The sequence below is a fragment of the Spermophilus citellus genome (assembly GCF_964194105.1).
Source record: "Spermophilus citellus genome assembly, chromosome: 18".
NCBI lineage: Eukaryota > Metazoa > Chordata > Mammalia > Rodentia > Sciuridae > Spermophilus > Spermophilus citellus.
In genome coordinates, this window is record NC_138200.1 from 57,737,489 (window position 1) to 57,749,062 (window position 11,574).

The window sequence follows — 11,574 nt, forward strand, 5'->3', positions numbered from 1 at the left end:
GATATAGCTAACTGGTCCTGGGGCCAAGGGTCACTCTTGGCCCTGCCATCAGAGTTGAAGGGGGAGCAGGTCTATGCTGCAAGAAGGGCCCTCCTCCCATAGGGTATGAGAAAGAGGGAGGGGGCTGGGACCCTGGGTTAAAGCCGCATGTGCCAGGCTGGTGCCAGAAGTGCTAGAGATTGACTACATTGTCTAGTGCCCAGTGCAGCAAGAGAGACATTCCATCCATTCATTAAACAAGTATATCAACTAGGGCCCGGAGTACAGGAATTCACGAACCAAAAAGTCCTTGCCTTGGACAAATCCATAAAAGAGTTGCACACGTGCAAAATTAAGATAACTGCAACCTTCACAGGAAAAGAAGATTAACATCCTGGCCTGGGAGACGCAATCAGCTGGATTCGCCTTGCTCCCCCTGGCAGGCCTGGGCTTCCCTGCCCCTTGCAAGCGGTGAAGCTCGCTGTTCTTCCTCCAGGCCGGCAAGGGGCAGTGTGGGCTCCCCGCCTGCTGCTATCCCGACAGCCCTCACCCGGGCGCGAGTCTTTAAGCTGGCGGAAGAGTCGGCGCGCGAGGCAGGGCTGGGGGCGGAAGCGGCTCGCACTCCGGGTGCTGCCATGCCTGGAGACCACCGTCGCATCCGCGGGCCCGAGGAGTCCCAACCACCTCAACTGTACGCGGCGGACGAGGACGAGCCGCCTGCCCCCCGCGACCCAACACGGCTGCGGCCTGTGTACGCGCGCGCCGGGCTTCTGAGCCAGGCCAAAGGGTCGGCCTACCTGGAGGCGGGCGGTACCAAGGTGCTGTGCGCCGTGTCTGGCCCGCGCCAGGCCGAGGGCGGCGAGCGCGGCAGTGGTCCTGCTGGAGCGGGCGGCGAGGCCCCGGCCGCGCTGCGCGGCCGCCTGCTCTGTGACTTTCGCCGCGCACCCTTCTCGGGCCGCAGACGCCGCGCGCCCCCGGGCGGCGGCGAGGAGCGCGAGTTGGCCCTGGCGCTGCAGGAGGCGCTGGAGCCGGCTGTGCGCCTGGGGCGCTATCCGCGCGCTCAGCTCGAGGTGTCGGCGCTGCTGCTGGAAGACGGCGGCTCGGCGCTGGCCGCCGCGCTCACGGCCGCGGCGCTTGCCCTGGCCGACGCGGGAATTGAGATGTACGACCTAGTGGTGGGCTGTGGCCTGAGCCTCTCACCGGGACCCGCGCCCACCTGGCTGCTGGATCCCACGCGGCTCGAGGAGGAGCGCGCCGCCGCCGGTTTCACCGTGGCGCTTATGCCGGTACTCAATCAGGTGGCCGGGCTGCTGGGCAGCGGGGAGGGCGGCCAGACCGAGAGCTGGGCCGAGGCCTTGCGCTTGGGCCTCGAAGGCTGCCAGCGCCTCTACCCCGTATTACAGCAGTGCCTGGTGCGGGCAGCCCGCCGGAGGGGAGCGGCCTCCGCATCCTGAGTTCCAAGCCTGAGCACCAACAAATGGAGTGCTGCTGCTGCTGTCCTTGAAAGACCTGTGCGGTCTCCTGCCTCCACCCAGCTAAGAATCTGGAGCACGAGACATACACACATGTACCGATGCACTGGACAGCTATGTTTGAATGACTTTTTTTTACAAACTGTTCTATTAAAGGGACTTTGCTACTTGAGCTGGCACCCAGTTACGATCCAACTGAAGAAACCTATGGAAGCAGCCTTACTCCCAAGTTGAAAAGGACTTAAGCTGGACTTATCTGAAAAATGAGATCTGGAGCTATGGCCTTTTAAGAGATGAACCCTGTATAGGCCAGCTATTGACTCTTTCCAATATAACTGGGCTACTCTTAAGAGGATGAACAAGGGGGCAGTGCCTCAATATCTAAGCTAAAACATAACAAAAAAACTTTTTTTTTTAATGTTGTAGAAACGTCTTCTGTTGTGGTTCTTTAAGTACCAGAGTAGGGGCAGCTGCTGAAATGTAATAAGAATGGGGAAAGTTGAATGGCCCTGGGTACACCCCTACTCAGGTTTAGAGCCAGATAAGATACAAATCAGGGGGCTGGGGATGTGGCTCAAGCGGTAGCGGGCTCCCATCCTCAGCACCGCATACCAACAAAGATGTTGTGTCCCCCGAGAACTAAAAAAAAAAAAAGATACAAATCAGGGTTGGGTATTTGGAAAGGATTGTACTTTGGATGGGAGCAAGATCTCGTCAGCATAACCACAGGCCTCCATTGCTGATGAGAAGTGGGGTCCTGGGCTGCCTTCATCTGGTGCCCCTGGGAGCAAGACCGTGAGCAGTGTGGCCTGGGGAGATGGCAGATGCACTGCCAAGAGTGAGAATTCCTAGATACAATGCCTCCTGCCCGACAGCCTCACCTTCAGATACAGCCCGCTATTCTATAGGGCAGAGCTAGCTTAACCATGAAGATGGGGTCTTCACTCTACTCAGACCTGGATTAAAGGAAGCTAGGAGACTTGTTCAGGAGGCAGCACAGCCTTTTCCCCTCTGTACCCTAGTTTGGTACGAGCTTTGAAATTTGAGGGTATCAAGGACCTGTTTAGCCTCTCTCCTGACTGCCTAGGACAGCCCAAGGACCAGAATAAAGTTGAGACCACAAATAAGAATCCCCAACCAGGGCTGGGGATGTGGCTCAAGCGGTAGCGCGCTCGCCTGGCATGCGTGCGGCCGGGGTTCGATCCTCAGCACCACATACCAACAAAGATGTTGTGTCCGCCGAGAACTAAAAAATAAATATTAAAAAAAAAATTCCAAAAAAAAAAAGACTCCCCAACCAGGAAGGAGATATACAAATTTTAATGTTTCCCTTCTGATGTAATACATTTTGTGAGGCAAACCTGAAATATGTGGTGTCATACTAGCAAGAAACTATGAAGCTGGACACAAAAATTATACCCCTATTCTGAAGCATGGCTTTATAGAGTAGATGGGGAGTCTGGAACTAAAAGGGTTACAACTTAGTGTCAGACTGGAGGCACACATGTGTTTCAACACTTGCTGGAGAAAGCTGGGCTGGCTGCTGCATGTGCTCCATAGTACTGTGATTTGTGGCTCATGGGGAGGTGGCACCTGAGCCATATCTGCGTCCAGGGAGGCCTGATGCTGCTCCCTACAGTACCCTGTCAACTGCCTCCTCCCAGACAGCCTCACCTTCATAAGAATGGTGAGCTACTGCTGGGCTGTCCGGGAGCTCATCTGAAAACCCTCTCCAAAACTAAACCACCACTATGGGGAGGCAGCTGGCCTGCCTGACCTGTACCTCTTCTTCCATTACTCAGAATGGGTGCCTCAGGTTTCCTGGATGTACGTAGGAGGCCTTCAGAAAAACAGGCAAGGAAGGGAGCCACCCAAGAAGGTGCATGAAACTGATGAGCCTGGAAGGGTTCCCACCTACTGGCTTCCCTCTTGGTAGGGTGCTTGATTCTTCATCTGTAGAAAAAAAATAAAAAGATGGGTCTGGGGTGGTGGCTCAGTGGTAGAGTGCTTGCCTAGCATGTGTGAGGCGCTGGGTTTGATTCTAGGCACCACATACAAATAAATAAATGTTCATCAACAACTAAAAAATATATTTTTAAAAACATTTTTAGTTGTAGGTGGACACAATACGTTTATTTTCTTAAATAACTTTGTTTATTCTTTCTTTTGTGTGGTGCTGAAGATTGAACCCAGGGCCTCATGCATGCCAGGTGAGCGCTCTACCACTGGGCCACAACCGCAGCCCCCTAAAATATATTTTTAAAAAATAAAAGAGTGGGGCTAGGAATGTGGCTCAAATGGTAACGCGCTTGCCTGGCATGCACGGGGCGCTGAGTTCGATCCTCAGCACCACCTAAAATAAAATAAAGATGTTGTATCCACCGAAAACTGAAAAATAAATATTAAAAAAAAAAATTCTCTCTCTTTAAAAAAAAAAAAAGTAGCTGATAAGACAGGAAGGCAGAGTAGAACTAGGAAAAAGGGCCAACATGTAATCCCTTTGCTACCTGCCCCCCACCCCTGTGTCTTTGGAGCTTTAGCAACTCCAGGGGAACTTTAGAGTCTTTTGGGGGGGTGGGGTACATCTGGAATTGGACCCAGAAGTTGCACATGTTAAGCACACCCTCTATTACTAAGCTATATTCTCAGTCCCTCTTCAGGCTTCTTGAGACCTGGGAACTCAAAACCAGCAGGCAAAAGAAAGCATTTTCTCCTAACCCGTTCTTTTCCCAGGTCCTAGGCAGTAGTGAAGGCCCTCCTAAGCTCAGAAGGCCAAGGGTGGAACTGAGGAGGTGGAGGAAGGGCTCATTATGCCCAATTCCGTGGCAGCACTGGCCTTGCTAAAAGGGCCCAAGAGGCAGTGTGGGCTTGGCCCATCTTAAGGACCACCGATAGTAGAAGAGAGTGTGGGAGAACCAGTAATATTCAGGACCTTTAATACTGAAAAAATGGCATCTTCTCCAGCCAGGAATGTCACTGTACCATAGCTTCCCAGGGATCTTGGTGCCATGCAGACAGCTCAAAGGCCCTGGGGGAGTAGGACCAGGGAGAAGGCAGAATTTGGTTCTTACGCAAGGGATCTGGGACCATGGGACACATTTGTAACATTTCCTCTATATAGTCTATAGCTCAAACCTCTCCTGCCTTCCAGATGGAGATGATATTTCAGCCCACAACAGATCCAAGTGCCCAACTGCTTGGCAGTAGTCCCTGGTATAGCATAGCTGACCAAGCCCAGAGCTGCGAGGATAAAATGCAGGGCCAGGCCCATCCTTTACTTGGGCTCCTCTCAAGTTGAAGTCATATGCTTTCCCTAATCCTACCCCACTATTTTTTTAATATTTATTTATTTATTAGTTATTGGCGGACACAACATCTTTGTTTGTATGTGGTGCTGGAGAATCGAACCCGGGCCGCACGCATGCCAGGCGAGCGCGCTACCGCTTGAGCCACATCCCCAGCCCCCTACCCCACTATTGTGTGCTGCACAAACCCAAGTCCCTCCCTTGCTCTGAAGGCCACAAGGACCCAAATACAAGGGGGAGAAGAGGGGTAGACCACTCACTGTCTGCTGGGTGTCTGTGCTTCCCTCGGAGCTGTCTGCCTCCAGATGGAACCTCTGGTCCCTGGGCTCCTGCTGGGGCTCCGGAGTTCTGCATGAGGACCCCTCACTACCAGGGTTCCTGTGCTCTTCACTGTCCTTTGTCCCTGTGCAGAGTTGCCAGTCAATGGCCAAGTTTGGAGGCTCCAGCTGACCCCATCAGGGTCCAGCATTGATTTAGGATATCTAGGGCTTGGGAGGGCAAGAAGCAGATGGACCAGGATACTGCTCAGGCTTCAGATAACTGCTGAATAGGAGGGAATGACAGAACAACCCAGAAGCCACAAGCATCCTCCAGTCACAAGAACAGCCAGAGGGAATAGACGGGAAGTGCACTCCAGAGAAGGGAGGCCTGCAGACAGAGAAAACCCCAGGCGGAACCCTGGGCATCCTGGCATCTTCAGAAGCAGGAAAAGCTGGGGCTGAGAGCATGGCCTGGGCCCACCCTGGGTGCCTGACCTGCAGGATGGTCTCTCTGTTGGTCCATGTGTTCCAGACTCTCCAACAGGCTGTCCACTTGGGCTTTGATCTGGCTCAGCTCCCCTCTGATGGAGCGCAGCTCCTCAGTCCTGACTGCTGGGAGAGGGCCAGTGTTGGACCTCAGCTCCTGGGCACAGAGGCCACAGGAGATGAGGGTAATGTTGCCAGGGCTCTGGGGCCTGTTCTTATTGTAGGTGCAGCCATACAGTTCCTCCAAGCTCTGCAGGAGAAATCTATGTCCCCTTACTTACGCTTTATCTGCCTGGGGGACAGGTGGTTATTCCTGGAACCTTTGTAGGGGCTGCAACTGTTCTTGACTCCCATGCCCAAGTGGGTCCTTCTCATCTTGGAAGGCATCTGGCTGATGAGTGGAGGGATCCTCTGGTATTCATACATTCTATAGGGACAGGAGAGAGGAGAAGTCAAGCCGATCAGCACCACCATCTCCCCCAGAGGACCCAGGAGTAGGACCCACTCACCTGTAGGGGACTTCTTCTCTGTGCAGCTCAAAGTTCAGGTTGTAGTTACTGCTGCTGCTGCAGAGACAAATGGGAAGTTGGGGAGGGCGGGGGTCACTGTCTAGGGCCAGAATTTCTACCGGGTCCCTAACTGAATTTGGGGAAGTGGAAATAACGCAGCTATTCCTTAGAGCCCCAGGATTCTCCACCTGAAGAACCCCCTGGGACTTGCTCAAGGTCACTTTGAGAGACCACAGCAAACCAGCTTTCCCCTGGATGCACTCTGATGAGGAGCTAATGGTTCCAGGTGGCAAGAAGGGACAATCGCTTGCAGGCTTCTGGCCCTCCAAAGGCTTTTCTGCCTAAGCAGGGCACTGTTGATGTTCTGGATCTTAATCTGGCAAAGGATGAAAAGGAAGAATTAAGTCAGAGCCCAAAGCCACTGTGGGGGTGTGAGAGTCTTTAATCCTCCTGTGGCAATTGCCAGGATGCAGCGACTAGCACAGGCAGGGCCAGCAGACAAGGACAGAGCTGTAGCCAGACCACCTGCCCCTTTGCTGCAGGCCTTGGAAAAGGACAAGCTCCAGAAAGAACCCAAAGCTCACATTGTCTGACTTCAGCCTTCTCACACACACTGAGCGCTCAGGGGTGCAGGTGCCAGGAGGGTGGGGGATTCGTTCAGCGAGACAACTGGGTCTCTTCTGCCTGGCAGGAAGGGTCTGTGGGGACACCCGGCAGGAGCTTCAGGTATCATGGCGCTAGGCCTGGGGAAGGTGAGGAATTGGGGATAGTGTAGAGGGTACATGGGATAGCGGAGAGGGGCATAAGTTCTGGAACAACTTTCTGGTACTGCTCAGGGCCAGCTCAAGATAGGCCAGGTGTGTGGGGTTCCCTAGGGCGGTCCCTGAGCGGGGCCGCCCTTCCCTTTCATCCTCAGGGTCCCCAGAACTGCGGCCCGCCCCGTTTTCTGGCTTCAGGAGGCCCGGGAAGCACAGGGCTGCTGACGATTCCGGAGGATGGGAGGAGGAGAAAGAGAAAGGACCGAAGGGCCGGCGCAGATTCCTCCTCCTCCTCCCCGCTCCCCCCAGGTGATGTGGGTTTGAGATGGGAGGAGCGCTGTGATCAGGTCCGAGCTCCAGGTGACCCGTTTCTGGAGTCCAGAAGGTTGGGCAGACACCGGATCTCAAAGGACGTCTGCCTTTGACCACCTGAGCCTTGATGCTGGTCCCTCTCACGGCACAGCATTGGTGGTTCAGTGGTAGAATTCTCGCCTGCCACGCGGGAGGCCCGGGTTCGATTCCCGGCCAATGCACGCTTTTTCTTCCTTTTGTTGTTTTTAACTTCCTTAACCTTACTCCTGTTTTCCAAAACGACCATTTTAAATGTATTAAGCCAGGGATGAGTCTTGTGAAAGAAGAGAATTTTACTAACTACTGCTCAAGTTGAGACAGGCAGGGGTTTGGGCGCATGCGCTCCTGCAGCGGAGCCTGTTTCAGGGAGAGGTCCCTCTCCTCCCGGGGGCCTCCCTACTCCCGCTTCCTCTGCGAGCGCTGACCCGTTCCCCAGGCCGATGGCCCTGCCTATTTCTCCCCCAGGGGAGCGCCCTGGTTGTACCTGGGCAGCGGCGTCCGCTGCCTCGGGTCTGGAAACGGTTACAGTCTGCAAGCCTGGACCTTCCAACGACAAGAGAGAGAACACAGTCGGAATGGCTGTGTGGGGCAGTGGTCAGGCCACCTCCTCCAGTGTTCCCAGACCGAGGAGCAAGAGGGACCCGTGTGGGTCAGTCCTTCACACCACAACTTTCCCTGCGCTTGACAAATTCTATTTTTCAGATTGGAAAATGTGATCTGAAATCCCCCAGTAAGTACTCATGGAGGGGCCCCCAAGCAGCACCTGGGGTAGCACTGGGTTCCTCTCACCGGAGTCCCTGGGCACAATGAGGCCTTAAGGAGGACACCTCTGCCTACCTCTGCCTCAGGTCTTGAAAGCCCAGAGGCCCCTCGAAATGAAGACCGAGTCCCTTTAGGACAGGCAGGATCACTCACTCCCCATGGCTTCTAGTTTCCCGCCCCCACTACCACCCCAAAGTGACCCAGGGTGGGAAATGGATCCAAGTCGGCTGGGAGAGGGGTTGGAGCAGAAAATATGAAACTGGAACTGAAAAATTGAGGAGCCACTAATCTTCCATCAGACAGCCTCAAAAAATGGTCATAAACGGGCATCGTGGCGCAGGCCTGTAATCCCAGCAGCTCAGGAGGCTGAGGCAGGAGGATTGGGAGTTCAAAGGCAGCCTCAGCAAAAGCGAGGTTCTAAGCAACTCGGTGAGACCCTGTCTCTAAATAAAATACAAAATAGGGCTAGGGATGTGGCTCAGTGGTCAAGTGCTCCTGAGTTCAATCCCTGGTACCACAAAAAAAAAAAAAGGAAAGAAAGAAAGAAAGAAAAAGAGAAGAAGAAAGAAAGAAAGAAAGAAAGAAAGAAAGAAAGAAAGAAAGAAAGAAAGAAAGAAAGAAAAAAATGGTCATGATGGCAGGTGCAGTGCACGCCTGTAATCCAGTGGCTCTGAGGCTGAGGTTGGAGGATCACAATTTCAAAGCCACTCTCAGCAATGCAGTGAGGCCCTAATCAATTTAGTGGGACCCTGTCTCTAAATAAAGTACAAAATAGGGCCAGGGGTGTGGCTCAGTTAAAAGGCCCTGGGTTCAATCCCCAGTTCAAAAAAAAAAAAAAAAAAAAAAAAAACTGGTGTGAGCCAGGAACAGTGGTTCATGCCTGTAATCCCAGCTACTCAGGAGGCTGAGACAGGAGGATCGAAAGTTGAAGGTCAGCCTCAGTAACTTAGCGAGACCCTGTCTCACTTTTTTTTTAATATTTATTTTTTAGTTGTAGTTGGACACAATACCTTTATTTTAGTTATTCATTTTTATGTGGTGCTGATGATTGAACCCAGGGTCTTGTATGTGTGAGTCGAGTGCTCTACCACTGAGCCATAACCCTAGCCCCCACTGTCTCACATTTAAAAATAAAAATAAAAAGGGCTGGGGATGTGGCTCTGTTGCACAGGGCCTGTGGGTTCAATCTCCAGAACAACAACAACAAAAAAAAGTAAAATAAAGTAAAATAACAAAATACATCACATGTGATAACTAGGAGAACCACTCTTCCATCAGACAGAAGATTATAAAGTCTTATCAACAGACTCCCCTAGTTGAGAGTCTTGCTCACAAACCAACACACAGCATTTACAGATCTACATCACCAAAGAATGTAAGGTTAAAAAAAAAAAAACAGATGTACACCTCTACTCTGCAGCCCCCAAAACAAAAACAGTGAGAAGCTGCTCACACTGTTACACTGCAGGTGACACAGACTCAGACTGCTGCTAGCAGGGAGAGATTTGTCCTAATTCCTCTTGAGGTCAACCTCGAGGTACAGAGGCATCTCAGAAGCCCACACGCAGCCCTGCCACCCCACTTCTGGGGAGATGAGCAGAAATGAATGCCAAAAGTAACTGGAACCATGGTACCGGGGTGTTTGCAGCTGCGCTGTTCCTAGCAACAATCACCTGTCCTCAGAGCAAGGCCGAAATCTCCCCAAGTGCCACATCAAGGCCAGAAGCTGACTGCAGCCATTGCAAATGCCCAGTTAAGGAGACAGAGAGGACAATGGGGGTTCAATATCCCCTCCTCACACCAGTGAGAATGGCATGTTTGCTAGAAAATGTTGGCGAGCTCCTTTATGAAAATGTTTAAAGAGTATAAAAATTGCTTTAAGGGCTGCAGGGAGCTCAGTGATAGAACACACTCTGGAAGCATGTGGGAAGCACTGGCTGGGTTCGATTCCCACACCAGAAAAAAATATAGATATCTATATATTGCTTTAAGTTTCCCAAGTGAGGGGCAAAGTGTCATCCAGAGAGGTTCCCATTTACTACTTCTCAATGTCTATACCTAGAAAAAGCCCTTGACTCCCACAGGTGAGGTTTCCCCTCAGAGGACCCAGGCCTGGCTCCAGAACGGAGAAGGGACACCAGCAAGATGGTGACCGGGTTCGTTGGCTACGAAAGTACTAGAATGTGCTGGGTCATATTCCTGAGGCTGAGGGACAAGGAACCTTCTCACCAGAATGAGCAGACTGCGCGTGGAGTGGGCAGTGTACTGACAGACCCACTTGGAGTTTTTGTCCTGTCCCAGGAAAACCCAAACAAGCCAGCAACCATTCTCCCTCCTCAGCCGGCCATGGGACAGACTCACCAGAAGATGGCGGTTCCCAGCTGCCTCTTCTGGCTTGACCGGGCAGGACCGGGCCTGGGCTCTCGAGCCATGTCCAAATCTAAAGAGAGAGCAGGAGAATAGGGCAGAGGTGAAGGGATGAAGGGGTGCAGTGGGAGGGGAGTGGGAGCATCTGTGCACAGGGCCCTGCTCTTCAGCTCTGGAGGGAAGGCCAAGATCCAGCCGGTCAATGGGCAGCCTGGCCTGGCCTCCAAGGGACCCAGACCCACTACCCAGGCCTGGCATCAGGCCCCAGGAGTTTATCCTAGAGGTGCCCCTACCTAGACAAAGAGACAGGCTCTTGGGCACACTTTAAAACAAAAATAGTTAGAAACTTCCAGACTTTGGGAAAAGAAAGCTATTGCTTCCTTCAAACCCACACCCACAGCCAATTGACCCATGGCTCAGTTCCCATAACTGGGAGTGGTCCTGTCAAAAGGCAGGAGAGGGTTTGCCTGTGATCCTTGTGTCCTCTGAGGAGACACCCAGCCCTGGTCTGGGATAATTCTTAAGAGTCCTCCTGCTGCCGGCCCGGGATATGGCCCCTCTGTCTGCCTGGCTGCCTGTGCCCGCACTGGCCTGCTCGCTGCCGGGCCCACGCCCCACACCTGCCTCTGTGCTAAGCCCCTTGCCAGCTGTCACTGAAAGAGCCAGAGTGGCTCAGAGTGACAAGCAAGTCTCAAATTCACAAAAGTGTTGCCCTCAGACAAACAAATTTCCCAGCCCCAAACCCAGATGGTTTACCTTGAACTCAAAAGCATTACAGAAAGGCAGGGGCCCAGAACAAGATGTGGAAGGCTCACCAGGTACCCAGCTCTGGGATGAGCTCTGGAACTTGAATGCTCATGGGAAGAGGAAGTCCTGGGTATTAGAGGCCAGTAATCTTTATGAAATTCTACTAATTTAACAGATTTGAAATTCTAATTTTTAAATTTTTTTTTTAGTTATAGAGGGACATAATACTTTTATTTTATTTATTTATTCTTATGTGGTGCTGAGGGCTGAACCCAGTGCTTCACACATGCCAAGCAAGGGCTTTACCACTGAGCTACAACTCCAGCCCCCCCTCCCCAACATTTTTTAAAAAAGAGGTTTATGTAGTATTTTATGGTTGCCAATTGAGTGTATCAGCTAAACTTTAGCAGAATACATTTAAGTATTTAAGAAGAAAATATAGCTGGGTGTTATGGCAGATGCCTGTAATCCCAGTGACATGGGAGTCTGATGTAAGAGGATGGCAAGTTCAAAGCCAGCCTCAGCAACTTAGTGAGCCCTAGCAATTTAACAAGACCTTGTCTCAAAAATAAATAAAT

General features: G+C 52.1%; 2 protein-coding genes across 4 annotated transcripts; one reads left to right on the forward strand and one right to left on the reverse strand.

Annotated features, from left to right (window-relative positions):
- The first annotated feature begins 515 nt into the window (after positions 1-515).
- On the forward strand, positions 516-2,004 carry EXOSC6 (exosome component 6). The gene has a single exon (XM_081275042.1). The coding sequence runs from the start codon at positions 615-617 to the stop codon at positions 1,431-1,433; it is 819 nt and encodes a 272-aa protein (XP_081131168.1). The 5' UTR covers positions 516-614; the 3' UTR covers positions 1,434-2,004.
- A 1,252-nt stretch (positions 2,005-3,256) lies between these two features.
- LOC308637814 (RNA-binding Raly-like protein) lies at positions 3,257-10,790 on the reverse strand. 3 transcript variants are annotated; one of them, XM_081274652.1, is made up of 7 exons: positions 10,659-10,790; positions 10,244-10,322; positions 6,012-6,068; positions 5,784-5,929; positions 5,512-5,625; positions 5,017-5,159; positions 3,257-3,404 (listed from the first exon to the last, which is right to left on the reverse strand). In XM_081274652.1, exons 1-7 carry the CDS (start codon positions 10,660-10,662, stop codon positions 3,366-3,368), a joined length of 582 nt encoding a protein of 193 aa, XP_081130778.1. In that variant the 5' UTR covers positions 10,663-10,790; the 3' UTR covers positions 3,257-3,365. The 3 variants fall into 3 exon arrangements, with proteins under 3 accessions (XP_081130778.1, XP_081130777.1, XP_081130779.1); XM_081274651.1 differs by having other exon boundaries at positions 5,512-5,628; XM_081274653.1 differs by lacking the exon at positions 10,659-10,790 and adding an exon at positions 10,543-10,640 and having other exon boundaries at positions 5,512-5,628.
- Between the last annotated feature and the right edge of the window lie 784 nt (positions 10,791-11,574).

Coding starts and splice junctions, on each gene's coding strand:
- LOC308637814 (XM_081274651.1), bottom strand. Junction 5,930..6,011: donor AGAGAAGAAGTCCCCTACAG/GTGAGTGGGTCC, acceptor CTGTCCCTATAG/AATGTATGAATACCAGAGGA. Junction 5,160..5,511: donor ACAGAGAGACCATCCTGCAG/GTCAGGCACCCA, acceptor AACTCTGCACAG/GGACAAAGGACAGTGAAGAG.
- EXOSC6 (XM_081275042.1), top strand. CDS start 615: ATGCCTGGAGACCACCGTCGCATCCGCGGGCCCGAGGAGTCCCAACCA.